General features: G+C 43.9%; 1 protein-coding gene across 1 annotated transcript; it reads left to right on the top strand.

The window, feature by feature from the left end:
* Positions 1 to 14,182: 14,182 nt before the first annotated feature.
* Positions 14,183 to 14,851, top strand: CLDN22 (claudin 22). The gene has a single exon (XM_035114094.3). It carries the CDS (start codon positions 14,183 to 14,185, stop codon positions 14,849 to 14,851), a length of 669 nt encoding a protein of 222 aa, XP_034969985.1.
* The last annotated feature ends 916 nt before the right edge of the window (positions 14,852 to 15,767 follow it).

Below are 15,767 nucleotides of genomic sequence, written 5' to 3' on the forward strand. Positions count from 1 at the left end.
TTCAGTGGGTCTTCTCTGAAGACGACTAATGTTTGGAAACCTGCATCCAGAAAGTTGTTCGGATCAAGTTGGACCTTCCATCCTCCCACTACGTTGGACCTTCCAGCTTCAGCTCTCAGAGACATGACAGAGGACAGAATAATTGAGCTTTTCCATGGCAGCGCTGTGGTGAAGGATATGCCCTTTTTATATAACTTTGCAAAGTATGAGAGCCTTCTCAGGAATGAGCCTGAGCGAAGACAATTTAAAGTGATCTTTTTCTGATATTAAGGTTAATTTTAACTGAGGTGATTTCATTGTATATTTTATTGCATACAATGTAGAGTGCAGCATTAAACAGATATATATATATAACTGACACATGACCGCTGACATGCAGGTCCTTTTGGACCCGGAAGAGGGTGGAAAGGGGCAAATGTGGGTAGGTCAGGGTATAATGGGACGGGGTGGGCTTATGCATGTTCTGCCAATGCACACAGGGCCAGGAACAGAACCCCCACATACATAGGAGCCAACTTCTGGCCCCTTTGCCCCACCAATAAAATATTTGAGAGGGCTGGACCCCCGCAAAGTTGAGGGGAATTCTCATTCAAATGGTATGTGTGCCACGTCATGTGATTGTTTACGCAGGGCAGGGCTTACCTGGGCCCCCCAATGTTTTATTCAAATTGGCACCCCTGGCCACACAAAATGGTCGCTGACTGTACTTGTGTGTGTGTATACTTATGGGGTGTATGGGGTGTTAACGAAGGGGCAGTACCTCTGGTAAGAGACACATTGTGCTTCTTCTGGGGTAGTCTGTCCAACTTTGGTCCCCGCCCTGCACTCAGTCAGCTGTCACCTATGGCTCCCAGAAGCTGTCAGCATGTGGCAGTCGCCACACCCCGGGAATGGCTTCGACTGTCCAGATCGAGCAGATGAGACCAAAAGTGAGTCCAAAAGTCAAGAAGGTAGTTTTTGCAAGTGCTGTAGATGGAAGTGAGAGGTGGTATACCAAATTTAGTTGGGTCCCAGGCACAAGTCTAAAATTGTTCACAAAGACCATCTGCAGAGGTATCGAGGGGACAAGACATGTGACGGGTTGCTCCAACCCTCACTGGAGCTGGAGCCTGGGTCCCTGGGAACAGAATCACAGGCCCCACCTGGGCAAGTGGCTCCACCATTTTAGCTAATGTAACCAAGGGCAGTTTGGCAAAGCTGGAGGGTGGGGGCAGGGGCATAGGAAGGGGGGCTGGGGGGCGGGGGCAGTCCGCCCTGGGGGTCATCCAAGAGGGGGGTGACAAAATCCCCCCCGGGTGGATCGCCACAGCACCGATCACCCCCCCCGGACGCAGTGGCAAATGGTGCCGCTTGGCTGCCTGGAGCAGCACCCCCTGGGGGTGGGGTGTCGCTCCGCAGCACACATGCATCATGACGCATGCATCGTGATGTCACGACGCACGATGCGCCAGGACAGACTGCACATGTCCACACATGCTCAGTCCGTCCGGGTTGGCACTGCTGCTCTGCTCTGCTGGCGCGCTCTGAAGCAGAACGCGCTACGGAGCAGTTTGTTGGCGCCACCACCCAGCAACCCGCTCCGTAGTGCGCTCTGCTTCTTCCTGCTCGGGCGGAGGTAAAGGGTGGGCTTGGGGCCTGTGGCGCTGCCCCCGCCAGAGTGGAGCTAGTGTGGAGCTAGGGGCGGCCCGACCCCTACACCCCTCCCTTGCTACACACCTGCCCGGGTGGATCACTGCCATGCCGATCGCTCCCCTGGGCAGATCGCCCCGCCCCCAGGTGCACAACATGTGCGCTGCTCCGAGCACCTGAGCAGCTACTTCAGCCACTGGGTGGGGGCTCCTCTATACACTCTATACAGTCTGAGGCAGATGTGTGCTATTTTTTTTCACAGGGAGGATGTATTTTCCTGTTTGTTGTCCATCTGGGGTCAGATGTCTGGTTCTAACACCCCTGCCCTGATGAGATAATTTATCCAAATGGCAATTGACCAGAGGAAAATGTTAACATGGACACTACACATCCCTATATATTGGCTAACTTTTCCAGAAGATAGACGCACGGTTCTTGTTTGTGGGATAGGCAGTTCTCGTGTACTGGGGTGGGTGGGGTGCTAGAAGCATCTCACAGGGGAGAGCATCCTACAGACTGAAAACACATTTTTATCATATGATCACCTTGTGCATTTTCCTCAGGTGAGGCACACAAAGAAGGGGGGTCCTGATGAAGACCTAGATGTGACACTATATGTGTCATTAGCAACCACACCTTAAAATGTGTGTGCATTTTAAATAGCAGGCACAGAAATATTTAAGTGGGGGTGGGGTGCTATTTTGCTATGGTCCCTTCCTTGTCTCCCTGTGCAAGGATGTTGCCTGCATATTCAGCTTTGTGCAGCCTCAGTTCACTGGGAATACAATCAGCTGCCACCTTGATATGTCCTTATATTGCACAAAACTCGTTTGCGTTAATGGCTACAGAATAAGTGGAGCATATTGTATCTTACAAGGGCAATCAATTGCCAACAAAACTGGATTCCAATTCCAGATGGACTGCTTTGTGCGGCACTCAAGACATTGTTTCACTTGTTCTCATAGAACCCTGGCTGCATTAGGCAAGAGATATACTGTTGTTGTTGTTTTAAAGGCAAACATAATGTTATGCACTTGAAATTAGAGAAATGTAAAATTTACTGTTGTCAAATGAAACGTGCTCTGTCCCTCACCCCCCACTTTTAAATCAATGTTAAGGTCTTCATGTATTCATCTCTTCCACTCAAGTTGATTCTAAACAAAAACGCTAGCCTTTGTTTGTAATTTTATGGCTGTTTTCAGATGAAATTTTTTTAAAAAACAAAACTTGTTCCACTAATAAAGGATTCATTAAAACCAACATTAATGTTCAGATGGAAAAATGCCCAGTTTGTCAAAGCAATTTATTATGCAGCACCACAGGAGGCAAAGCAGTTCACAGAACAAGTGCGACTCTAGTGGACCTGTTACTGAACACAGAAGGTCTGGTTATTATGATGTCCTTGAAATGCTTAAAAGAAATTGAGCCCACTTATTAAAAGGGGTGGGGGAGGAAAAAAGATGCAGTGTTTGAAGTACTCGAAGAAAGGGATTAGGAAGAGTGCTGTGGCTCTCTATGTAAACAGCTTTTCTATTCCAGCATGCTTAGATACATTTGGATCAGAATTTCTACACAAAGGACTTGTTTTGGGGACACACGAACCCTTATCACCCCTAGACTGAATTCAGATACTAACTGGTGATGCCTTGAAATTAATTATCAATGTGTCAACTGTGTTCTCCGCCTGGGGTCAGCATTGTTATTTTTCATCTCATCCCTAGGATTCAGTGCAAGTCACAATTCTTATTGTTAGCATCTATCTGTTTCGGGGGGGGGGGGGAGGATGCAAGAGTACACCTTCGGGGGTAAAGTCAAACCATTTGCAAGTTATGGCACCTGCTGTCACTGTAGAAACCGACATGGGAGAGACATGTTTTATTGTAGGTGGAGCAGGTGGAGGTGCCCAGTTGTGTGTTGCAGGTGCACCATGGCATTTCTTCTTGCTGAGCTCCTCCCAGCAGTATTTTCATCTCTGGTCACTGCTATGGCTTGTGCAGTTGTCCCATGTGTGATAATTGCCCATTGACCAGGGGCAAAACTAGGCTTTATTTCACCCAGGTCAAAGACCCAGTTTGGCACCCACCCACTCATGGCCATTTGCATACACACACGCAGGCTGGGAGCCTCAAGGGCACCCCTCTGGAAGCTTCACCCCAGGGAAAAAACCTGGCTAGCTCCCCCATACCTACAGCTCTGCATTAAAACATAAATATCATGCAAATCACATTTATTGATACAGTTTGGTCATTTTATGAAAACCAGGACAAAGCAAAGGTACTGGGAGTCACTGTTTGTTGGTTCGGTGATAGCAGACCTCTGGCAGCCGTGCTGCATATCAAGTTCAAAGCATTAGAGTGTGCCACAATAAATATGCATTGTGATGGCTTTGTCTTTAGTTTACTAAAGGAGCAGGTAGAGGCACACCATGGAGAGGCCGGCCGGCCAAACTCTCTGCCATGACAGAGCCTGTGTGTCCGTCTGTCCTTGTTCAAGAATGCCACAAACTGTCACTGCCAATACCAGACCAGGATCTGAGCTCCAGGTTGGCCACCCATAGGCTAAGTGAGCACCAACTAAGGATTTCTATTCTGTGCTAGTAGATCATATTAACACTTCTAGCTACACATAGCATATAATAAAGGTGTTTAAACAACACCCCTCTCTATGTTCAGTAAATGCATAAGGGAAGGAGTAGAATTGTGTTCCTACCAGCCACACACAACAAAGGTAAAGGTAAAGGGACCCCTGACCATTAGGTCCAGTCGTGACCAACTCTGGGGTTGCGGCGCTCATCTCGCTTTATTGGCCGAGGGAGCCGGCGTACAGCTTCCAGGTCATGTGGCCAGCATGACTAAACCACTTCTGGCGAACCAGAGCAGTGCACAGAAACGCCGTTTACCTTCCCACCGGAGTGATACCTATTTATCTACTTGCACTTTGACGTGCTTTCAAACTGCTAGGTTGGCAGGAGCAGGGACCGAACAATGGGAGCTCACCCCGTCATGGGTATTCGAACTGCTGACCTTCTGATCGGCAAGCCCTAGGCTCTGTGGTTTAACACACAGGGCCACCCACGTCCCAACCACACACAATATTCAAAGCTAAACCATAGCTTACTGCAAATGAGCAAACATATGGGCTCCTGAAGATGTTTGCAGGTAGGACTCATCTACAGGTAGGTGAGCTTGGCCAGGGCTTCCCACTTGCTTAGGAGTTGTACAGAAGAGGACATATAGCACACACACACCCAACCATTATGACAAAATATGCATTGTTAGGAGCAGAGGCACAGCAGGCAAAATCCTGTTCCCCCATCATGCATGTCTAAACACCCCTATTCTAAACATCACCAAAATTGAGTGATCCAAATAAAGCAGCAGTTCCTAATATACACAATTTAAAATCCTAAGATATCTTAAGTAACAGTGGAGCTTATCGTTGTGGAACATTCTCATTATGAGGGTGGTTTTCTTAAAAAGCTTTCTCAATCCTGTTCTTTCTTGAGTCACAATATACTGTAGATAGTTTTGTGGTGGGAGCTATCATTTTCTATGCTTCCAGTCTACAGTGTTCCTGGGTGCATGGAAATGTATATCTATGAGATGGCTTGTTAATTTTATGTTATTACCTTTTAATTTCAGTGTACATGTTGGAATGAATCAGGCTGTCATGTCACAAGGATCAGCAATTTGGCCTGAAACAAGAGTTTCTTTTTAAGACTGAAGAGTAATGCAGGAGTCAACGTTTTTCTAAACAGTTCACATAAAACACGCTTGTCTATTGAACGATGTAAAGAAAGTTACCTAAGAGGCTTGTTCAACATACATTTCAGTAGCATCACTGCAGTCTTGTACTGCCAAAGGAGATAAGGACAAGAAAAAGCCCCTGTAAGAAGCCAACACTCAGAAGATCAAGGTGTGCTCAGAAATACTGGGAAGTCAATCTTTATTCCCATAATGCTCCTGTGGTGCCGCTTATGTAAAGTCTTAAAACAATAGAGTTCATCTTTCCTTTGTGATCAGAAATTCTCTTTTTTCCTTTTTCCCTTAAAGATTTTCTCACCGTCCTTATAAATTAGATATTTTCTATTACCTGATGCCCACGGTCATACAGTATCTCAAGGATACAATATTAATTATCTAATACATACTGTATCTAGTATTTCAAAGGATCTTTTTTGTGCTTCAATTTGCAACATTTCTGCAAAGTGCTTCCTCAAAAAAAAAAATCACCCTATTCCTTCTTTCCCTTGCCCAGCAGATCATCATGTGAGCTTGCTTTATTTATTGGCGCTTCTGGACTTTGAGGATATCTCATTTGGATTTATCTTTTAAGCCCTAACATTCTTTGACTGACCTGTGGCAGAAATCTGAAATGTAGCGTCTTGCTCTATCCCAACATGGCTGCCTCCCCACTCCCTTAGTGAATATTTCAATTGGCTTCAGTCTTTTGAGTTCTTCAAATAATCCTAGTTACAACAAAGTTCTTAACAGCGTCAGTCCTGCCACTGAGCCTTTCATATTTTCCTTTTATCAGCCTTCAAATGCTACCAAGTTTTCCCTTTTTTGTACCCTTGAGAACTTCTACCCTTGAGGACTTCTCCCCCAGTGAACTTTGCTTTTCCATTCATACTTCTGTGGGGTATAGCCAAACTAACACAACAGATTGTGTGTCACGTGTAAACAATAAAAGGAGAAAATTGTTTTTGACCACCCTTGCCCTTGCATTTTACTAACGCAACAAAACATATTTGTTCTCTTTCAAGGGGGGATTTTGCACAGGCTTGATGGTGCCATTGGGTGATGCCTTCTACTTATGAACTATCTGTCAAAGATCAAATGAAACTGACAGAAATTTAATATTACTTGACATCACCTCAAACTCCCAGTTACTCCCTCTGCAGTGTCTACAGAGTCCAATGCCGCCACAGAGAGTCTCCAAACTCATCTTCTTTAGGCAGCAAAACACACGGGGGAGTTGAAGGCTAAGTCTCTTCGAGGGCTCTGTCTGCCTGTTGATACTGAAGTCCTGCTTGTTGTTGCACTGACTACAAAAGACTTTGAGCTTCCAGGTGTGTGTGTGTGTGTGTGTGTGTGTGTGTGTGTGTGTGTGTGTTATACAAGCTCAGCGTTGGTGTGGGAGCTTATTAGCACCGAACCCCTATATTTTGAGGTGGGTGGTTAGACACTCAAGTAAGGTTTTGTAGGTGGTATTGATTTTCACACTTTTTATACCCGTTTGCTCTTCTCCTGAACACAACCTAGCCATTTTGTTTCTGGCAGCCTGAGTGTTGCAAGCATGCCTATTTCCACCAGTGGCTGCAGGCTGAACTGTACAGTGGTACCTTGGGTTACAAACACCTCAGGTTACAAACACTTCGGGTTACAGACTCCACTAACCCGGAAGTAGTACCTCGGGTTAAGAACTTTGTGGGAGACCCCATTAGCTAAAGTGGTACCTCAGGTTAAGAATGGACTTCTGGAAGGAATTAAGTTTGTAACCAGAGGTACCACTGTATTTGAAAGATCTGTGGAGACCATAATAGCAGTACATTGATCACAAGCCTCCATTTTGCCTATTGTATATTGGCTTCCACTGATATTTATTTCCTCTTTCTTTTTTTGCTAGTCCAGGGAAGTAACACTTATTTCTGTACTCCTTTCCCTCCCAGTGCTGGTGGTTCATAATGGTATGTGATTTTTTAAATTCCTCTTACCCACCTCTCCACCAAAAAGTGATCAAAACATTGCTGGATGATGGAAAAACTGGTTAAGTTTTCAAGATACATTTTTCATGGTTATAAAGAATACCATATTAAATATCTCCCCCCCCCCCAACTCATCTATTATATTTAAACTAGACTGAGTAGTTTTGCCGATATGGAGTATCATGGGTTTTGGCATTTGCACATTTATTAATTTCAAAAGTAAATGAAGCAATCATAAGGACTTAAGCAGAGCCTGCTGGAGTGGGGCAAAAGCCTATCTAGTCCAGCATTTTGTTCTCACAATGGCCAACCAGGTGTCATGGGAAGCTGGCAAGCGGCACTCTCCTCACCTGTGAGTCCCAGCATCTGGTATTGAGAAGCATACTGACAGTGGATGTAGAACTTTATCATAAAAGGACTTATACTACCCATGTCAGCATATCCTCTTATGAAAATAGGGGCACCCTATTCAACAACAACAATTTATTATTTATACCTTGTCCATTTGACTGGGTTGCCTCAGCCCCTCTGAGCAACTTCCAACATATATAAAAACATAATAAAATATTAAACATTTAAAAAACTTCCCTATACAGGCCTGCCTTCTAAAGGTTGTATAATCACTTCTTCTTAGCTCGGGGGTTCTCAGAACTCCATACCCTTCAACAGTTCTCTGATGAAAATAGGGATGTCCTAAGGAAAAAGCAGGGCATTCTGGGATCAAATCAGAAACCCAGACAGCTTTTGTAAATCCAGGGCTGTCCCTGGAAAATACGGACACTTGGAGGATCTATGATTTCTATTCTGCTGGGTTTCTTTTGGTTTCTAGTCTTGGCCACTGCTCCCATCTGCCCCTCAAAAAGCAGGGTCTGTCGTAGCAGCACACCCAGGCTCCATACCTGATCTCAAAAAGGCATCACTACTCCTTTGTTTACATTATCATTGTCTTTCTAAGCTTTCCAAATCTTGTAATATCTGGAAAAGTAGCATCATTGGATGAGAATGAGCAGTATTCATATGAGCTACCTGTTGGTCCAGGAAAGCTCTCCTTCAGAAAACTGCAGCAAGTCTTAGATGGCAGCCACAAAGGAGTGGTTTCAGAGATCACTCTAAACCTCTTGCGGACGAGCTGGCAAGCACCCAGCCCCTTCTTCCCTGCAGACACTCATGAACGCCATACAAGGCCAAGGCCATCCATAAGGTAGACTGAGGAAGCCACCTCAGGTGGCAGAATCCAAGAGTCACCTCCACTGGTGCCCCTACCAGAGAAACAGCTGCAGCGGCTTCTGGGTTCTGGCGAGAGTCCTGTGAAATCTCTTTGGCTCTTGTGAGATTTCACCAGAACCTGGAAGCTGCAGCTGAGCAACCCCATTAAGTGAGGTGGTGGGCATTGTGCGTGTGCCGGGTAACATGTTCTTGTTTTGCCTCAGGTGGCGAAAAAGGATGGGCCACGCCTGGTGCCACCCAATACTGCCCTTCTGCCCCCTTAGCTGCAAAGGGCTTAGGGTTCTGCAGTAAATCCTTGAACAATAAAATCCTAAATGTGAGTGAAAGGGCAATGCGCTCAAATAGCTAAGGATCATGCCCAAGTGGGATATACATATTGCTGAAAATTTTCTTCTAAGGACCCTGCAGAAAGTGCCTGCCTCAGGACTCCAGACACAAATACCTACCACCAGGAATCGCAGATGCACTGCTGCAGGGGACAGGCTAGCCAGGACCTCAGAGTGAGACCCCCCCCCAAAAAACCCACCCAAAGCCATGCAGAGCCCCCACAGACCCATGGCTTCATATGTCTCCCTCTGTAATGAAGATGAATTTTGCCTTAAGAACCCTTCCTTACTCATCAGATAAATTGTGTCTCGCAGACAGAGTGCACAGAGCAAGTATACACTGCGCAGAAACGGGGCCACTGTTTTGTCACAAACCTCCAAAATACAGGTTGTATTGTTGAAGGCATTAGCTTGAACGTACTCTTGGGCAACATTTTATACACACCATAAATACTGATACGAGTCCAAATGCTTAAATTAACTTCCATGACAGGAGTGTACTATTCACTCAGGATTTCAGAGTGATACTGAGCTGTTTGGTAGCCCTCTTAAGCAACATAGCATTTTATATTTTGTATAATGGGATATTTGTGAGGAAACAACTTTCAGCATGTCATGGCCTACTTTTGAAGGGGAAACCTGATGAATCTATACTAAAAAGTTAATGCAAAGTACAACCAACATTCCTAAAATGATTAGAGCTTTAACTCTAACCTTTCATCACTTCACATATTCCTTAATCTTTACTTTCCTGTGTCTTTTGTTCCTTATAAGATTCTGCTGGGTTTTGTTACAGGATTTCAGGGGTGCATAATATACTGTAAAGCACCACCATGCTTTCTTTCACCTTGCTGTTAAATATATTCTTTTTGAATGGCCTTTGTTTAAAGGCAGGTGAAGCAGTGGTACAACTAAGATGCTAGCCACTATCCTAGGGTTCACACCAGTGTGAATATAGTTGCAATCCTATGCTGAATCGGCACCCAGGGGTCAGCAAACATTTTCAGCAGAGGGCCAGTCCACTGTCCCTCAGACCTTGGGGGGGGCGGACTATATTTTTTGGGGAAAAGTAATGAACGAATTCCTATGCCCCACAAATAACCCAGAGATGCATTTAAAATAAAAGCACACATTCTACTCATGTAAAAACACGCTGATTCCTGGACCATCCGCGGGCCAGATTTCGAAGGCGATTGGGCTGGATCTGGCCCCCAGGCCTTAGTTTGCCTACCAATGACCTAAAGCAACACAATTTCTGCCAATGTAGCAATACCCACAGGCACCCCTAGCATATCCCCTGCTACCCACCGGTCATGATGTTGCATGCCAGCAAGTCTCCCTTATTACTGTACCAGGCATGGGACACACCAACTGATGTGTGAGAACCGTTGGGTGAGTCAGCTTCCCTTATGACATCAACATATGCTGTATCATATGCAACCCTGTACATATGCAACCAATACAATGAACAACCACAAAGCTACAAAGAGCAGACTACCATGGAGCAGAGGACAAGAGGGCAGCAACTGGATTGCAACGGGCACACATTCCAGGGCTTTGACACACTCCAAGATGAAACATAGGCAGCCTGAAAATCATCACCATTGGCCAGCAAAGATAGAGCCAGGCGGGAAAGGAAGAAATGCTATTCCAACTGGAGCACCCAATCAGCTATGCGGCCTGGGGAGTAAGAGATATCTCTGAAGATCCCATGGGCTTCCCAGAAGGGGAGTTCAAACCCCTGCTTTCAGAATAGTGCTCTAACCGCCAACTTCTTTTTTTCTTTAATGAACTAATTCAGCCTATAGAAACATATTATGTATTCATTTCACTTTGCCCTGATGGATGACCTCCCTGGAGAAAGCGTGAGTGTGATGCTTTTGCTGCTGTAGGATCTGAATGAATCTTTGTTCGCATCAGCCATCGGCCAAAGCAACAAAACAACAATACAGCTACGAACATGAGTTTGACCAAACTGCGGGAGGCAGTGCAAGACAGGAGTGCCTGGCGTGCTCTGGTCCATGGGGTCACGAAGAGTCGGACACGACTAAACGACTAAACAACAAAAGAAATAAAAAAATCAATTATATTTTAGGGTTTTGAATCAATAGTCAAATAGTGGATCTTATTCTAATTGCCCCAGCTAAAAACCTTGCAACCTTTGCTGTCACCTGCTCATCTTGATCTGCCAAGAGAAAGGATACTGTGGCAGTGGTTTGGTGATCCGGAATGGACAATAAAAGAGGGGTGATAACCTCATTCCTCAAGTCTGCTGTAGGATCTCTCAGTAGCCATTGATGCCTTTGATGCCCAAAGTTGAGGGGTGTCCTCTTGGACTACCTTCTTGTGGGATGGAAGTTGGAGGCAATGTTTTCCGGTGGTTCAGCTCCTACTCGCATGGCTAAGTCTCAAAGAACAGTACTTAGGGTACCCTATAACTACATATTGGGAGCTGTATTGGCAGGGTGCTGCAAGGCACTATTTTGCCCCCAATGTTATCTAGCATGTATATGAAGCCATTGGCAGCAATCCTCAAGATGTTTGGGGCACTCCATATGCTGATGACACCCAGGTCTATTTCCACATTATATCTGAGTCAGAAGAGGCTGAAAGCTGAGCCAGTGGCTGGATGCAGTGCTGGAGTGGATGAGAGCTGATAGGTTGAAGCCAAACCCTGCCAAGTCAAAGACATGGTGGGTAAGAGAATTGGGTTCCCAGGCCTGAGAATTGGGGAGTTTGCCTATTCTAGATGGGGTTGCATCTGATGGAGCAGGTATGCAGCTTGGGGCTGCTCTTGGATTCATGATTGTCCATTGAGGCCCATGTGGCCTCTGTGGCAAAGAGCATCAAACATCAGCTTCAGCTGCTTTTCTCAACTGCATCCTTTCCTGCACAGGGATAATTTGGACAAACAATGGTCCAAAGAAGACATTACTGGTGCAATGCATCCCATGTGGAGCTTCCCTTGCAGCTGGTCTGGAGGCTACAGCTGATACAGAGTATCACAGCCTGGGTGGTGAGTGGTACTCTTTATTGGGCACATATCACAGCAGTGCTAAAGGATCTGTCAGTTTTAATGTTCTGCTACTTACATAGTTGCCCCTCTACTGCTCAGTAAGGACGTTAAGACTAACAAATTGAACCCAGTTAATTTGCTATGTCCTGATTATTGGCTTGTGATAACATGTCACCAGTGTTGTGAAATGCCAACCCCATCAATATTGGCATTCCATTGGCTCTTGAAGACACATCAGTTAGACAAACATTCCCCTGAACTTGAAACTTCTTATCTGTTTTAATTATTAGATGCCCGCCAGTGTGGTGTAGTGGTTAAGAGCGGTACTCGTAATCTGGGGAACCGGGTTCACGTCTCCGCTCCTCCACATGCAGCTGCTGGATGACCTTGGGCTAGTCACACTTCTTTGAAGTCTCTCAGCTCCACCCACCTCACAGAGTGTTTGTTGTGGGGGAGGAAGGGAAAGGAGAATGTTAGCTGCTTTGAGACTCCTTTGGGTATCAAGCGGGATATCAAATCCAAACTCTTCTTCTCTTCTTTGGGACTAAAATGGATGGAGTCGATGCTTTTTTCCTGGTAGTATCTGCAACCCCCCCATCAGAGCCTTGCACCTTGAATAATATTTGTAAAGCTTTTTGTATGAATTCAATAACAATGCTATAATGCAGTCTTCTGATACCATTTGCTTTTGTGCGAATTCGTGGTGTAGCACAGTAAGTGTATGGTATAAATCAATAGCCTTAGGTCAAAATCTTTTCCAGACCCTGTTTGGAAGCAGATAGACTGAGCAACATAATACAAATAATATTCTCTGGATTGGAAACAGATCCCTTAAATTCAGAGGAACTGCTTTCATTGGGTGCCTGCAGCTTTTTAAAGAAGTGTATCTGGGTGATTTGTTCCACATGTGAACTGGTTTGCACAGCTAAGTCTTCGTGTACACTATTGTTCATGTACCATTGCCAAGCACAGAGAAGCACAAGAAGTCAATTGTCTTGTGCAGGCACCCCCAAACTTTGGCCCTCCAGATGTTTTGGACTAAAATTCCCATCTTCCCTGACCACTGGTCCTGTTAGCTAGGGGTCATGGGAGTTGTAGGCCAAAACATCTGGAGGGCCAAAGTTTGGGGATGCCTGGTCTTGTGCATTCAACACTATGGATCATGGCCTTTGCCTATGGAAACTGGTCACAAAATAGTCACAAATTTTAAACACCTGCTGGAAATGTTACTATTCTGCCAGGCCTTTGCTGGCAGTTAAGAATACATCCTACCACAAAAGTTAATTTATGTCTGCTTTTAACTTATTTTTTCTTTGTGTTCATTGTATAACTTATATTTTATTGCTGTAAAGGGCTTTGATTATATATATATATATATATATATATATATATATATATATATAATGACACAGCAGTATATAAATATTTTTAGAAATAAAATTTATATATGGGATAAGCAAGGCATGCTCTACCACTAAACAAAATAAGATAACCAAAATTGACTTTTTAAAACAAACAAGGAATGTTCCTTCATTGACAATGGATATTTCAGGAATGTAGCTAAAATGATCCTGTAGCCTACTTTATGTATCGCTGCTTCTCCATTGTGCTCTAAAAGGGTCAGATATATAACAAAGCCTATTTAATTTTAATTTTATATAAAGCACATGAAAAAGATCTTTTGCAATCTTTTCTGTGGTGGTGAAAGAAAAGAAGAATGAAGGAAAGCCTTTGGGTGTATATATACATATATTGAGGAAGTCTAATAATACAGATTATAGGAAAACAGTATACCTTTCTTTACAAGGCCTTGATTTGCAACCCTGAAATCTCAGATTTAGCCATTACAATGAAGTCCTGTTGCAGACAGAGCTGGTTTTTTATCACCACTTAAAATCTAATTAATCCGTATTGAAGCACAAAGATTTCTGTTGTTTTTTTGAGGTTAGGGGTCATAGAGCGTTCTTTGTTCATCCTCAGACTTGTAATCACCAGGCATTGGGATATAATTTTACCAAGCAAATTGGAAGGTAACAGATCAAATCCTTATCACAAAACCTAACTCATGGTTAAGCAGAGTCCTTCGTCCTTTACAAGAAACATTATATTCAGGAAGAACAAAAACACATTTCAGAGCTTGGAAAGGGTTAATACGCAGAAGTTTATATTCAGGGCATGAAAGAGCTAAAGATCATCAGAGCTGCAGCCGCCATATAAAGTAGCAAGTCTTATAGAGTTGGCCAAGTTTTTTCCGGCCAGGCGTTTTCTGCCTTTAGAATGGCTTTAGTGTACCGAACCATGATGCAGTTAGCTGGGATTTTATTTTGTTTGTTGGGATGGGTGTTATCCTGCCTCACTACCTATTTACCTCAGTGGAAAAATCTCAACTTGGAATTGAATGAATTGGAGATCTGGACAATGGGACTCTGGCAAGCCTGTGTAGTTCAAGAAGAAGGGGGGATGCAATGCAAGGAATTCGATTCTTTTTTGGCTTTACCTCCAGAGCTCAAAATTTCTAGGATTCTGATGTTTGTATCTAATGGATTAGGACTTTCAGGCCTCTTGCTCTCATGTTTCGGACTGGACTGCTTGAAGATTGGTGAACGACAACTGGACCTAAAGAGGAGGTTACTGCTGTTGGGAGGAATATTCTTCTGGATATCAGGAGTCACAGCCATAGTCCCAGTCTCCTGGGTTGCTCACACCACTGTGCAGGAATTTTGGGATGAGAATATTCCAGACATCGTTCCCAGGTGGGACTTTGGGGAAGCACTGTTTGTAGGCTGGTTTGCTGGATTCTGCCTCATCTTAGGAGGCTCAATGCTAAATTGCACTGTCTGTTCTGCTGATGCTCAGTCATCCTCGGTCCATTATACAGTGGCAGAAGAGCAAGACAACTGTCAGTACCTGGAAAGTAACAACAGACCCAAAAGCCTAAGCGTTTGAGAGACAGAGAGGATTCTTCTTTCATTTTCAGACACTTAAAACACACGAGCCAGAACCTTGTTCCAATTAAGATTCAAAGGACTCTTTGTTCCGTAGCAGATTCATTACACTTGGGCGTCTAAATTTTCTTCCTGCGCTTTTTCTTTCAAGAGCTGTGTTTTACCCTCCTTATTACAAAACTGAGAATGTCGACTTCACCAACAGGATGAGATTAAAATGACTGTGTAGAAAATCACCACTATGTAGATTTTATCTGATTCATTTTAAATGTAAAAACAAAAAACATCCTAAGTTCAAGTTTAGACAGGAAAAAATGTAATAGGATACCTCTTCTTACACAGCTTCACACTACTAAAGCTAGTGATTTATTTCTATGGCCCACTGAATTTCTTCAACGGTCAAAAAGTACAAGGAACTGTCTTGCCTGTAGGTTTCTGCTGCAAGAAACAAATCTAATTCATGCAAAAAGACTTTTAATATTAGTTACAAATTGCCCTGCAACACTGGCAAAATGTTTAAATGATTTCAGTGATAGCATCTATGGAATAACAAGTGACTCATCTTAACACATGGGAAATGCAAAGTCCCACTCACTCCCTAATCTGAACGCTCTAGTGTCAACCTATTTTTATATATCTATATATGTAAGTTAGTAGCAAACACAAAACAACCTGTGAGATAATGTGTTAAATGTTGTTCTTGTAAATAATCAATGCTGTTCTTCTCTATGTAAATAGTTGAGTTGTAACCATGCATAATCACAATATGTTTCCTAAAATCTGATAAATTCTACATTTATTTTACTACATGAAGGCAGTGTCGTCTTTAGTTTACAGCTTGAAGGAACGGGATTGCTTCGTTCGTGCCCCATGCAATCTAAATTAACTTTTATTAAGTAGCTTTGTATTACTTTAAT

This window comes from Zootoca vivipara, chromosome Z1, assembly GCF_965207765.1.
Source record: "Zootoca vivipara chromosome Z1, rZooViv2.hap1.1, whole genome shotgun sequence".
Lineage (NCBI taxonomy): Eukaryota > Metazoa > Chordata > Lepidosauria > Squamata > Lacertidae > Zootoca > Zootoca vivipara.